Here is a 14,728-nt window from a genome sequence, read left to right as displayed (position 1 = left end):
AAGGATGGGGACCTCACCAGAGAGGACTGGCCTCAGCCATGCCCTTAAGTGGTCAAAACATGCTGTGGTTGGGGTCAGGATTGTGGGGGAATAGGAGTGAGGTAGGGAAGTAACTGAGTGCACTTAGACTGAGATGAATAGCAATTTAGAAATTAAGGAGGGAAGAGCTGTTGTAGAGTTCTTTCTGGCATGAGGAGTAGGGGTAGCCCAAGGTTGCTTTTGATGCATGAGTCACTGAGCAGGAATTTGAGAGGTTTCCACTGTGACACAAAGGAGACAGATGCTGGGGATAGGCCACAATGGTGCAGTGACACAATAAAGACATGGTTGCTAGGGCCAGAGAATAAAAACCGGGTGCCTAGAGGAGGAGAGATGGAGCCCCAGCTCCAGTCCCCTTTCCCACTCTTTCTCCCCGAAAGGCTGTCTGAGATGCCACCTTCCACCTAAACAGCATCTCCTCAGTTTTAATCCTTAACTTTGGTCTCTGACTTCTGCTTGATTCCACAATCTCCACCCACATTTGCATGAAAGACCATCACCTGTTCTTCCTGGAGTCTCTAAGGTTTTCCGCTTTCCTTCTGTCCTGATGGCCAACTCTGCTAAGTCAGCCGAGATGCCCACCCTCTCTGAAACACTTAACCCTACTCCTGATCCTCATCAAGAATCTCTGGACCCTAAGATTATCATTGCCTTATTCGAAATTGGATCACTTTCCCCTTCCTTCTGGGGCTCTCTCGCTTCCCTAAAGAATAGCAACCATCAAGTCACAGAACAACAGACTGCACAGTTTAACAATCTCTTAAAAGAAATTAAAGACATTCTTAAAAATATGGCAGGTTTTGAAGAGAAGATCACAGAAGCAAAAGAACTTTTTGAGGAAACCAGTATTTCTGAGGATGTGTCAGCCCACAGAGAAAACATGAGAGGACTTGGCAGAATCAATGAAATGTTATCAACAAACCTGCCTGTGAGTTTAGACCCAGAAAAAAAAGAGGATGAAAAGAAACAGGAGATGATACTGGAAAACCAGAACTTCGAGAACACAGTACAAGTTTTTGCAAGAGATTTGGTAAATCGTTTAGAAGAAAAAAATGTTCTTAATGAAACTCAACAAAGTCAGGAAAACAGACTCCTTAGTGTTCAAGAAGAAACTATGAAAATTAGGAACAACATGGAGCAGTTACTACAGGAAGCAGAACACTGGAATAAACAACATACCGAGCTCAGCGAACTGATAAAATCCTACCATAAATCTCAGAAATACATAAGTGAAACTCTCGGAAATAATGGAGTCGATTTCCAAACCCCAACAAATAATCAAGCATCAGCTAAGCATGAGCTGGAGGAACAGGTGAAGAAACTGAGCCATGACACCCGTTCATTGCAGTTGGTGGCAGCTTTGCTAGAGAATGAATGCCAAATCTTACAGCAGAGAATAGAGATTCTCAAGGAACTCCATCATCAGAACCAGGGAACTCTGCAAGAGAAGCCAATTCAGATAAACTATAAACAGGACAAGAAAAATCAGAAGCCATCCGAAGCAGAGAAAGTAGAAATGTATAAGCAGAACAAGCAAGAAATGAGGGGTACATTTCAGAAAAAGGGGAGATCCTGTAGAAGCCTGGATGTTTGTCTTAATAAGAAAGCTTGCAATAACCAGTTCAATATTCATGTTGCAAAAAAAGCTCTTATGAGAAAAAAGAGGTCAGTTAGCAGCGTAAGATAGAAAATATCAAAAGCAGATGAAGAGGTGAATCCTTAAAAAATACATCTGATACATCCAGCTTCAGGCATGATCAATCATCAAACCATGGGCAGATCTGCTGGTTCAACCAAAAAAAGAGCTACAGAATAAGAAGATGAACACTTATATTGCTTATTACCTCAGCAATTATGTAAGTCTGGTCTTAAGTGACCATTGTGTCTACATCAAGTTCACCTTTTCACCTCCATAATCTGCTTCGTTTTTTTTGTAATTATTAGATAGACAGCCTAGAGTGAGAAGTTAAAGATCCAATTAAGTAAAGACCTAAATTAAGTAAAGACCTAACGACAAGGGAAAGTATTTTTTTTTTCTTTATTTAATCATTTCATGGAGACGGGGAGTTCTGGGGGAAAAACTGTATAGTGTTTTTGGCCAGGTGCAGTGGCATTTTGGGAGCCCAAGGTGGGAGGATCATTTGAGGCCAGGAGTTTGAAACAGGCCTGGGCAACACAACAAAAATTAAGTGAAAAAAAGATATATAGTGCTTTAGTTGTGACCTTTTATAGCTCCCTTTCTAAATATGTTTCCTTTTCCTATTTTACAAGTAGGGGATGTGGGGGAATTTTAAAAATGCTAATAATCCACCCCTAACAAATTGCTTTTCTCTTATAAATCTGCACTGGCTCTACTTTTCTTAATGTGCCCCCGTTGCTCCTCTGCTAGTGAACTGTGGGCATACTGGGCAGCAGAGGCTCTTGGGAAGGACGCCCTCAACTTGTTTAGAAGAATAGAGACATATCTATATTTTATTTAGTTATTTATTATTATTATTATTTGAGATGGAGTCTCGCCTGATTGCCTAGGCTGGAGTGCAATGACATGATCTCAGCTCACTACAACCTCTGCCTCCCGGGTTCAAGCGATTCTCTTGCCTCAGCCTCGTGAGTTTCAGGATTACAGACGCTCACCACCATACCTGGCTAATTTTTTAGTAGAGATAGGGTTTTACCATGTTGGCCAGGCTGACCTCAAACTCCTGACCTCAGGTGATCCACCTGCCTTGGTCTCCCAAAGTGCTGGGATTACAGGCATGAACCACCGTGCCTGGCCTAGATTTTATTTTTGCTGGAAAAGTTTCTTCCATTCCTCCAGGTATAGTCAGTAGTGTTACCCAGGGCAAAAAAGCAATATCTTCTGTTAAGGGAGCTGGACTTCTGGTTCTAGAAAAGATGGAGCAGATGAATTTTCCCTTATTCTTCTCTTTAAGTAAGCTAAAAACCGTGGACATTATAGATAAAGCAAACATAAGAAGATTCTGAAAGATGGAGAGAAGGAGGTGGAATAGCCAGGGATGCTGAAACTTAAGGAAGAACATGGTGTTTGCTTCTCCGGGTTTTCTTTTTGCCTCTTATATATTCTGAGCTAGGTGCTGGAGGAGCCCACAACCCAAAAATGTCAATGCATGTAGACAAAAAATTCCCCCATTTTTTGGCCTGCTTTCTTTTGCCAACAGATGAGGAAAGGAACAGTCTGGCAAGACAGAAATCTTTTGACAAAACTGTCCTAATCCAGCCAAATTGCATAGAAACACATTTCTGCCCCATCAGTCAGCAAATACTGAGTCGAGAGCCTAGATATTCATCCTTGCCTGGCAGTCATGAGGCACCCCTCCTCTACTCTTCTAGGATGGTACAGAGGAGGTAAGTGTAGGAATCCTAAAGCTCTGCCCTCCACATGATGGTAACAGTGTTCTTCCCTGGCCTCCTCCAGCCCCTCCAGTTGAGTGGAATGTCGGTGGAGGCCATATGAGTAGACTAGATTTTTACCCCTTTTCCCTGCTGGCAGCATCAGCAGGGCCCTACAGAAAAAAAAAGACTTAGGCCGGGTGCAGTCGCTCACACCTGTAATCCCAGCACTTTGGGAGGTGGAAGCTGGCAGATCACAAGGTCAGGAGATCGAGACCATCTTGGCTAATATGGTGAAACCCTGTCTCTACTACAAATACAAAAAAATTAGCCGGTCATGGTGGCACACGCCTGTAGTCCCAGCTATGTGGGAGGCTGAGACAGGAGAATTGCATGAACCTGGAGGTAGAGGTTGCAGTGAGCTGAGATAGCGCCATTGCACTCCAGCCTGAGCGACAGAGCAAGACTCTGTCTCAAAAAAAAAAAAAAAAAAAGAAGAAGACTTAATAAGATTCAGGGTCTCCTAATAATGCCCAAAACGTCCAGGATACAATAGAAAAATCACTCATTATATTGAGAACCAAAAGAAGTCTCAACTTGAATGAGAAAAGACAGTAGATACTGACAGTGGGATAACACAGACACTAGAGTTATCGGACAAGGATTTTTAAACAGTCATTATAAAAATGCTTTGATGGACAGTTACAAATGTGAAACAAATGAGAAAATAGAAAGTATCAGCAAAGAAATATAAATGAGACATAAGTGGAAATTATAGAACTGAGAAATAGAAGTAATATAACCTCACCAATTGTGCTCAGTAGCAGAATATAGATGTCAGAGAATAGATTCTATGAACTTTGAAGAGAGAAACATAGAGATGACCTAGAGAAAATTGACAGAGAGCCTGGGCACGGTGGCTCACGTCTGTAATCCCAGCACTTTGGGAGGCCGGTGCGAGTGAATCACTTGAGGTTAGGAGTTCGAGACCAGCCTGAGCAATATAGTGAGACACCCCCCACTCCCCACATCTCTACAAAAAAATACAAAAATTAGCCAAGCATGGTGGGACACACCTGTAGTCGCAGCTACTCAGGAAGGTAAGGTGGGAGGATTGCTTGAACCCAGGAGTTTGAGACCAGCCTGGGCAACATAGGGAGACCTCATCTCTACAAAAACTACAAAAATTAGCTGGGTGTGGCAGCACATCCCTGTAGTGTCAGCTACTTGGGAGGCTGAGATAGAAAGATTGCTCCCTCAACCTGTGAGGTTGAGGCTGCAATGAGCCATGATCATGCCACTGCACTCCAGCCTAGAGGACAGAGTGAGCTGTCTCAATCAGTCAGTCAATCAATCAAGAAAAGATTTGGAGTGAGAATCCAGGATCCTCTCCATCTTGCCTTTCAGGGGTAAATGTTTCTCTCTCCCTCTCTTTCTCTCTCTCTCTCTCTCTCTCTCTCTCTCGCTCTCTCTCTCTCTCCTTTTAGAAGGGGAGGAGGACAACTTCCTTTCTCTTTTATATAAATGCCCAGATTCATTTTCTCTGAATTCTTCATTTATGGTATGGACCTCATTACATAGAGGTTGACATCTGATTCTCATCAGATGTCATCTTATCCCCCCAGGGATAAGAACTAGGACAAGGGAATCCAGCACAGTAATTATTATGTCATAATAATCTGTCTCTGGTGCAGAAAATTCATGTATGCATTCAGGGCAACATAAAGATGAATATTAAAAGCCCAACAAAAACAATCACAATCTCCACCACAGGTTCTATTGCACAGATAGCAGGGGGCATAAGAGATTTTCATATGTTTTAAGTACCAAAACAACAATCTGAAATACTGCTCCCTACTCCTAAACCAACATTTCTTTCCATGTTTGGAATGCGTATCACTTTATTCGAAAGCTAAAAGCCAATGCTTACCTGTTACAGCCCTTAGTGAAATAAAAAGAGATTGCCACACTTAAATAATACTGGGAGTCCTGAAAAAATTACACACTTCTTTCCATCTGTTTTTCCTTCAAATGGTGATACCCTCCACACTATTCTCCAAGCATCTAGATTAATAAAGAATTGTGTAAGGCCACGAGCAGTGGCTCATGCCTGTAATCCTAGCATTTTGGGAGGCCGAGGTGGGCGGATCACCTGAGGTGGGAGTTCGAGACCAGCCTGACTAACATGGAGAAACCCCATCTCTTCTAAAAATACAAAATTAGCCAGGTGTGGTGGCTCATGCTTGTAATCCAAGCTACTTGGGCAGCTGAGGCAGGAAAATCACTTGAACCCTGGGAGGGAGCAGAGGTTGCAGTGAGCCAACATTCCACCATTGTGCTTTAGCCTGGGCAACAAGAGCAAAACTCCATCTCAATAATAATAATGTGTAATTCACTTGGCTGGGCATTGCGGCTTATGCCTGTAATCTCAGCACTTTGGGAGGCTGAAGCAGGTGGAATACCTGAGGACATCCTGGCTAACAGGGCAAAACCCGGTCTCTACTAAAAATACAAAAATTAGCTGAATGTGGTGCATGCACTTGTTAGTCTCAGCTACTTGGGAAGCTGAGACAGGAGAATCGCTTAAACCTGGGAGGCAGAGGTTGCAGTGAGCTGAGATGGCGCCACTGCACTCCAGCCTGGAAGACAGAGTAAGACTCCATTTAAAAAAAAAAGGAAATATTTCCTTATGTCATGAATAAAAGTCTTCCAAAGTTCTTTTAATTTCTTGTCTTTTGCATTTCTTTCTTTCTTTTTTTTTTTTTTGAGATGGAGTTTCACTCTTGTTACCCAGGCTGGAGTGCAATGGCGCCATCTCGGCTCACCACAACCTCCGCCTCCTGGGTTCAAGCAATTCTCCTGCCTCAGCCTCCCACGTAGCTGGGATTACAGGTGCACGCCACCATGCCCAGCTAATTTTTGTATTTTTTTTAGTAGAGACGGGGTTTTACCTTGTTGACGAGGATGGTCTCAATCTCTTGACCTCGTGATCCACCTGCCTTGGCCTCCCAAAGTGCTGGGATTACAGGCGTGAGCCACCGCGCCCGGCCTGCATTTATTTCTTTAATTTATCTTGAATTGATCCAGAAAGAGATTCATCGTGGTATTTAGGTTGATTGTCTCTAAGTTGCATGATGGGTATTTTCAAGTCCTTTTTCCTTGTCTATGATTTGAGCCCTTTTTAACCTTTTCAATAAGAAAGGATGAGAAACTTTATATATATATATATATATAAAGTAAGGATGGAATAATGGAAGAAGCATTTCTCAACTTGTTTCAGTCTGAGTTGTTTCATTTAAAAGGTGGTGATAATAACTTTCTTTTGGACCATGGACAAATGTTCAAAGATTCTTTACCTGTCTCAGTTGAGGTCTTATTGCTCTCTAGGAAGTAGGAACAGATTAAATGACAGAATTATAAACTAATCAGAAGCAAGCCTGGCTAAAAAGAAAGGTAACAATAGCAAAAAACCCAGGGACACAGGATGTCTGGAATTTGGGGTCATTGGTATGTTGCAAGTAAAAAGAAAGGTAAGTATTACATTAAAAGTCAGTTATTCCTGGGCATGGTGGCTCAGGCCTCTAGTCCCACCTACTCTGGAGGCTGAGGCAGGAGAATCACTTGAACATGGGAGATGGAGGTTGCAGTAAGCCGAGATCATGCCACTGCACTCCAGCCTGGCAACAGAGCGAGACTCAGTCTCAAAAAAAAAAAAAAAAGTCAGCTATCCTAGATGAATGTGAGGTAGAGTGGATTTACCATCATTATCACATCAATATTATTATTTTTATAAAGTTATTCTACAAACCTGATTGATGTAGAAAATCATTTAAAAATTTTCTTACCTTAATAAAGAAAGGCCTCAGGCAGATATCACTGGAGTGTCACAGCCAGTTGAATGTTTTTCTTTTCTAACAATCACAGTCTTCCAGCAGAAAGCACTAACTACTAATCCATATTTAATTAAATTTTCTCTCACAGGGAAGCATACATTGCACTGATTCGAACTGGTCTGTTAGGAAGCCTCAGTTTATGAGGAACTAGATACTGATATGTGCATTTTGCTTTGATTTGAAAGATTAAATTGTTTTTCTTTCTTTCCTTTTTTTTTTTTTTTTGAGACAGAGTCTCACTCTGTTGCCCAGGCTGGAATGCAGTGGTGTGATCTTGGCTCACTGCAACCTCTGTCTCCTGGGTTCAAACGATTCTCCTGCCTCAACCTCCTAAGTAGCTGGGATTACAGGCGTGCAGACGTGCCCGGTTAATTTTTTTGTCAGTTTGCTGAGAATGATGGTTTAAAAGATGATTAAAAAGAGATGAGATGGCAGATGGTGGTTAAAGAGAGAATGATGATGATGGTTAAAAAGAGAATGATGGTTTAAATGATCATTAAAAAGAAAAATTTTAAGTGAAAAGCAGTAAAAAAAAGAAAATAATTCAATATATTGCAGTAAACTGATGGAAATTCCACTCAGGGTAAAGTTATGGGTTCTTGGTTACCTGTCCCTTTTCCAATCTACCCATATGACAGGGTAACTGAAGCAAAGAGAGGGCAAGTGATTTGTCCAAGACCACACCACTTGCTAGTGAAGATTCACTAGCAGGTTAGTGTTATATAACATATTTTCTTATAATCGAGATCTAAAATTCCTATTAAAAACCTATACTTGTGCCAAGCATGGTGGCTCACACCTGCAGTCCTAGTGCTTTGGGAGGCTGAGGCAGGAGGATATCTTGAGGCCAGGCGTTCAGGTAACATAGACCCAGTCACTATAAAACATTTTTCTTTCTTTCTTTTTTTTGAGACAGAGTCTCACTCTGTCACCCAGGCTGGAGTGTAGTGGCGGAATCTTGGCTCACTGCAACCTCCACCTCCCATGTTCAAGAAATTCCCTGCCTCACCCTCCCCAGTAGCTGGGATTAGAGGCACCCACCACCCTCTACTAAAAAAAAAAATACTAATTTTTGTATTTTTAGTAGAGATGAGGTTTCACCATCTTGGCCAGGCTGTTCTTGAACTACTGACCTCATGATCCACCCTCCTTGACCTCCCAAAGTGCTGGGATTACAGGCACAAGCTACCATGCCTGGCCTCCGCTGCAAAACATTTTTTAAAAAACTAGCTAGGCATGGTGGCACATGCCTGAAGTCCCAGCTATTCAGGAGGCCAAGGCAGGAGGATCATTTTATTGCCTAGGAGTTCAAGGCTGTAGTGAGCTATGATTGTACCATTGCACTCCAGCCCGGGTGACAGAGCAAGACCATGTCACCAAAAGAAAAAATGGGGGGGAGAATGCAAGCACTGCACTAGCCTCTTGCCTCATTAATTTAAAAAAGAAAATGTTTGTCCCTTTTGACTGCTGAATAATATTCCATAGCATAAATAAATGTACTACTATTTAACCACTCACCCATTGAAAAACATCTGGATGATTTCTGTTGTACAGCTATTACAAATAAAGTTGCTATAAAAGTGTATTTATAAGTGTTTGTGTTAACATGTCTTTATTTCTCTGGGATAAAAGCCAGGAATGTGATTTCTAGGTTGTATGTTAGCTGCATGTTCAGTTTACGTTGGCATTATTTTTTCTTTCTTAGACAGCACCTTGCTCTAAAGCTAATGTTGTAGTTCAGTGGTGCGGTCATGGCTCACTGCAGCCTCAATCTCCCAGGCTCAAGTGATCCTCCCACCTCAGCCTCCTGAGAAGCTGGGACCACAGACAGGTACATGTCACCATGCATGGCTAATTTTTGTATAGACAAGGTCTCACTATGTTGTCGAGGCTGGTCTCAAACTCCTGGGCTCAAGTGATCCTCCTGCCTTGGCCTCCCAAAGTGCTGGGATTATGAGCCACCATGCCCGGCCACTATTTTTAATTTTAACCTTTCTAATTGCAATGTAGCGATATCTCATTGTGGCTTTAACTTGCATTTCTCTGATAACTAATGATGAACATTTTCTGTGGGTTGATTTGCTGCCCACATATTCTCGTCAGTAGATTAATGTCTCTTTTGCTCATCTTCTAAGTATTATTTGTGTTTTTACTGTTGACGTTTTAGATTTTTAAAAATATATTCTATATATGAGTTTTTGGAAATCATCTATTTATAGTACTATATTGAACAAGAGTGGTGAAACTGAGCATCCTTACCTTGCCCTCAATCTTAGTGGGAAAGCATTCAGTCTTTTATCATTAAATATGGGTTAATTATAGTTCTTAATAGATATTCTTTATCAAGTAGGAATTTTTTTCTCTATTCCCAGATTTCTGAGGCTTTTTAAAAGGAGTAAGTGTTGATTTTTTTTTTTTTTTTTTGCACAGGGTCTTGCTCTGTTGCTCAGGCTGGAGTATAGTGGTACAATCATAGCTCACTACAGCATGGAATTCCTGGGCCCAAGCAATCCCCTCTGGTCAGCCTCCTGAGTAACTGGGATTACAGGCATGCACAACCACGCCTGCCTAATTTTTTTATTTTTTGTGGAGAAAGGGTCTCACTATGTTGCTGAGGCTGATCTCGAACTCTTGGCCTCAAGTGATCTTCCTGCCTCAGCCTACCGAAGTGTTGAGATTACAGGTGTGAGCCACCATACCTGGCCTTGAATTTTGTCAGCTGCTTTTTCTACATGAATGGTTATGATAATGTGATTTTTTTTTTAATTTAGCCTTTTAACATGGTAGATTATATAGACTGATTTTTAATTTTTATTTATTTATTTATTTATTTATTTATTTATTTTTTAGGCCCTCTCCCCTCTCCTCTCCCAGATTGATTTATTGAACAAATTTTGAATTTCCAAAATATATTCCAGTTGGTTGTAGTAGAATAATTTTTTATATTGTTGAATTTCTGTTTGCTTAATGTTTTGATAAGAATGTGTGATTTTATATTCATAAGGAATATTTGTCTGGAGTTTTCTGTCTTTGGTTTTAGTATTAAGGTAACATTGCTTTTTAGAAATGAATTGACAAAAAATGAATTGGAAAGTGTTTCTTTTATTTCTATTTCTAATTTCTGGAAGAGACTGAGAAGAATTGATGTTAATTCTTCTTTAAACATTCAACAGAATTCTCTGGTGGAAACTATTTGGGCCTGATTATTTTAAGTTATGAATTTAACTCCCTTATTAGCTATAAGACTATTTAAATAATATATCTAATATTGGACGAGTTGTGATAGTTTGTGTGGTTTTTATTTTAGACAAGATCTTTCCCTGTCACCCAGGCTGGAGTGCAGTGGTGTGACCACTGCTCACAGGAGCCTCGACCTCTTGGGTTCAAGTGATTCTCAGCCTTCCGAGTAGCTGGGACTACAGGCACATGCCACCACAGCCTGCTAATGTTTTTTTAATTTTTCGTTGACGGGGTTTCCCCATGTTGCCCAGGCTGGTCTCAAATTCCTGGCATCAAACGATCCTCCTACCTTGGCCTCCCAAACTGCTGTGATTACTGGTGTGAGCCTCTGCTCCCAGACTAGTTTGTATTTTTCAAGGAAATGGCTCATTTAGCTAAGTTGTCAAATGTATGTGTTTGCATTATGCCCATATTAACTTTTCGATGTCTGCAAGGTCTGCAGTTATAGCCCCTGTTTAATTCCTGATATTAGTAGCAATTTGCATCTCCTCTACTTTTTTCCCGTTGGTCTTGCTAGAGGCTTGTCATTTTATTCATCTTTTTAAAGAACTAGTTATTTTGTTGTTGTTGATTTTTTTTGTTTTCAACTTCATTAATTTCTACTCTTCATTATTTCCTTCCTTCTGCTTGCATTGGGCTTATTTTACTCTCCTTTTCTGTTTGTTTTTTTTTTTTAAGATGAAAATTTAGTTTTCTAATTTTTTCTTTTTTTAGATGGAGTCTCACTCTGTCTCCCAGGCTGGGGTGCAGTGGCACAATCTTGGCTCACTGCAACCTCCGCCTTGTGGTTTCAAGCAATTCTCCTGCCTCAGCCTCCCAAGTAGCGGAAACTACAGGTGCCTACTACCATGCCCAGCTAACTTTTTCTTCTATTTTTAGTAGAGATGGGACTTCACTATGTTGGCCAGGCTGGTCTCAGACTCCTGACCTCAGGTAATACACCCATCTTGGCCTCCAAAAGTGCTGGGATTACAGGCATGAGCCACCACGCCTGGCCAGAAGTGGGAATTTAGATTATTGATTTGAGACTTTCAAAAATTTCCTATAATATCAAATTAATAAACATATAATTATTGCAATTGGCAAATTTTTCTCTTAATGTATTAAAAGACATCATCATTATTATTATTTTTGAGACAGAGTCTAGCTCTGTCGCCAGGCTGGAGTGCAATGGCGCCATCTCTGCTCACCACAACCTCTGCCTCCTGGGTTCAAGCAAATCTCTCGCCTCGGCCTCCTGAGTAGCTGGGACTACAGGCGCAGATTGCCACGCCCAGCTAATTTTTGTGCTTTTTAGTAGACATGGGGTTTCACCTTGTTGGCCAAACTGGTCTCCATCTCCTGACCTTGTGATCCGACAGATTTGGCCTCTCAGAGTGCTGGGATTACAGGTGTGAGCCACCACACCCAGACTAAAAGATATTATTTTTCAAAATGTCTTCTAGTATTTAAATAATGTTGGGAAATGTTATTAAATTATTTCATTACAATTAGCATTCCATTATTATCCTGTTATCTAATTTTATCAACATGATTCAACGAAAATAGCTACCTGGCAGGGTCTTGTTAGTGAAGAATTTCACAAGAATATTTAACAAGTATGGGCTGGACGTGGTGGCTCACGCCTATAATCCCAGCACTTTGGGAGGCCGAGGTGGGTGGATCACGAGGTCAAGAGATCGAGACCATCCTGGTCAACAAGGTGAAACATCGTCTCTACTAAAATTATAAAAATTAGCTGGGCATGGTGGCGCGCGCCTATAGTCCCAGCTACTCGGGAGGCTGAGGCAGGAGAATTGCTTGAACCCAGGAGGCAGAGGTTACGGTTAGCCGAGATTGCGCCATGCACTCCAGCCTGGGTAACAAGAGTGAAACTCCGTCTCAAAAAAAAAAAAAAAAAACCAAGTATGAAAGCTACCAAGTGTTGTGCTGAACTGAAGATAGAATCCTAGGAAAACTTGTTTTGTGGTCAGGTGTGTGGCTCATGCCTGGAATCCTAGCGCTTTGGGAGTTGGAGACCGACAGATCACTTGAGGTCTAAAGTTCAAGACTAGCCTCACCAACATAGTGAAACTCCGTCTCTACTAAAAATACAAGAATTAGCCAGGTGTATGATCACATGAGCCCAGGATGTTGAGGTTCTAGTGAGCCATGATGGTGCTACCACATTCCAGCCTGGGCAAAAGAGTGGAAAAGAAAAAAAAAAAAAAAAATATATATATATATGTATATATGTGTGTGTGTGTGTTTGTATATATGCATGTATATATATATATATATATATATATATATATATATATACCTATATATGAAAAAAATAGACATAAGATCAAAATCCAAATAATAAAAAAGAAGGGAATAGGCCAGGTGTGGTGGCTCATGCCTGTAGTCCTAGCACTTTGGGATGCTGAGGTGGGTGGATCACCTGAGGTCAGGAGTTTGAGACCAGCCTGGTCAACATGGCGAAATCCTGTCTCCAGTAAAAATACAAAAATAAGCTGGGTATGGTGGCGTGTGTCTGTAATCCCAGTTACTAGAGGGGCTGAGGCAGGAGGTTCAGGTGATGAGCCAAGATCATGCCACTGCACTCTAGCCTGGGTAACAGAGCGAGACTCCGTCTCAAAAGAAAAAAAAGGGAGTAAGAATTACGAATTAGAAGATTTTAAACAAAGAAGATTTGTATATGATAGATTGCTGGATAATTCAAGTCTCATTCTCTATTTTATTGGTGTTACTTACACATGCATACAAAATTTAAAAGGGTTAAAGAGGAGTGTATGGTGAGATCTTCTTAGCCCTACCATTATGCTAAACGCTGAAGTTCTAAAGATGAATGAACCATAGACCCTAATTTAATAATCTTGCAGCCCCATTATTTTTGTCCTCAGGACTGACACTTGTTTTCTCCATGCAAAAAATCTCAACCTGTGCTTTGAATTCCACCCCCTCTTATCTCCTCAGAGACCTTGTCAGTTACTTTTTTCTTGTACCTTCAACATGTTTTTTCTATTGGCTCCTATCATTCAGTCTGTAAGCAAATTCAATTGTCTCTAATCTTAACACAAAACAGGATAGCTCTTATATCCTGTATCCCGTTCTAGCTAGAGTCTGGAAAAAGTAGTTCACATTTAATAACTCTAATACCTCACCTTTCAATTAAAAATTTTATCAAATTCCACATCACACCTACCCATTAGTTTAAATGAAACATTGATTGGCCATTATTAATACCCAATTTTTTTCAAAATAAAGCAATATTTCCATTTACTCTCCCTCTTTCTCTTCCTCTTTCTTCCTCTCCTTTAGTTATTATTTTTTTTTTTCTTTCCTTCTCTCAAAAAAAAAGAAATCAACTTGTAAACCTCTAGATCCAGGTCGGCAATGTCTCTTTCATTGCTTGATTTCCTTCCTTCCCTTCCCTCCCTCCCTCCCTGCTTCCTCCCTTCCTTCCTTCCTTCATCCCTTCCTTCCTCCCTACCGTCCTTCTTCCCTTCCTTCCTGCCTTCCTCCCCCCCCAAAAAAAAATTTTATCAAATTAACATATGCAAAGGGCTAAAACAATAAAAATTAAAGAAATTGAATGCTAGTTATGTGTCTAGTGTCATTTATTACCCTTACATGTGTTAGCTCACCTAATCCTCACAATAATCTCTAAGGCAGGAATGATTATCACCATTTTACAGATGAGGACACTGAGCTACAGATGAGTTTATGATAGGAAGCAATAGTCTCCCGCATCCATTTCCCTGTATTAGTTCTACTGTCCAGTAGCCACTAGCTGTAACTGTTTCTGTTCTTTATTCTTCCTTTGGTCACTCCCTTTGTAAGTTGTTCACACTGCTATCTCTTGAGTAAAGAAATTTAGATGTTGTCTTTTGACTTCCCAAAGGGAACGATGAAGATTTAATTCCATTATATTCCCCTCCAAAAAAGGTACATCACTGTTCTCAGTTCCTCTTCTGGTCAATCTCTGCAGCTATAAACAACACACTTTGACATCCATTTCTTATTTTATAGGTTATGAACAATAGCTCTTGGCCCCTTAACTTTTTTGATGAGAACATCAGCTCTCATATTTTTTTCCTCACACCTCATCTTACATAGACTCCTCATCTACTGCTTTACATTTTTACTGATGTAACTTTCTCAGTGTTGAATTCTGTGGCATTTTCCAATTATTCTTTTATTTTCTCTATGTGGTGCTT

The 14,728-nt window shown here is 40.7% G+C and overlaps 1 protein-coding gene across 3 annotated transcripts in view; it reads left to right on the top strand.

Annotated features, from left to right (window-relative positions):
* The first annotated feature begins 338 nt into the window (after window positions 1-338).
* The window catches only part of SPZ1 (spermatogenic leucine zipper 1), a 34,692-nt gene continuing 20,302 nt past the window's right edge, over window positions 339-14,728 (top strand). For 2 of the 3 annotated variants that reach the window (XR_013532261.1, XR_013532260.1), the window contains exon 1: window positions 339-1,895. Coding sequence is in view for 1 of the 3 variants with exons in the window: in XM_002744824.6 (XP_002744870.1) it covers window positions 587-1,726 (1,140 nt within the window). In the remaining 2 variants the exon portion in view is untranslated. Of the gene's footprint in view, window positions 1,897-14,728 lie in introns of those variants that run through there. The other variant, XM_002744824.6, reaches the window with a different exon arrangement.

Source organism: Callithrix jacchus, chromosome 2, assembly GCF_049354715.1.
Source record: "Callithrix jacchus isolate 240 chromosome 2, calJac240_pri, whole genome shotgun sequence".
Lineage (NCBI taxonomy): Eukaryota > Metazoa > Chordata > Mammalia > Primates > Cebidae > Callithrix > Callithrix jacchus.
This window is presented reverse-complemented; position numbering and strand designations above follow the sequence as displayed.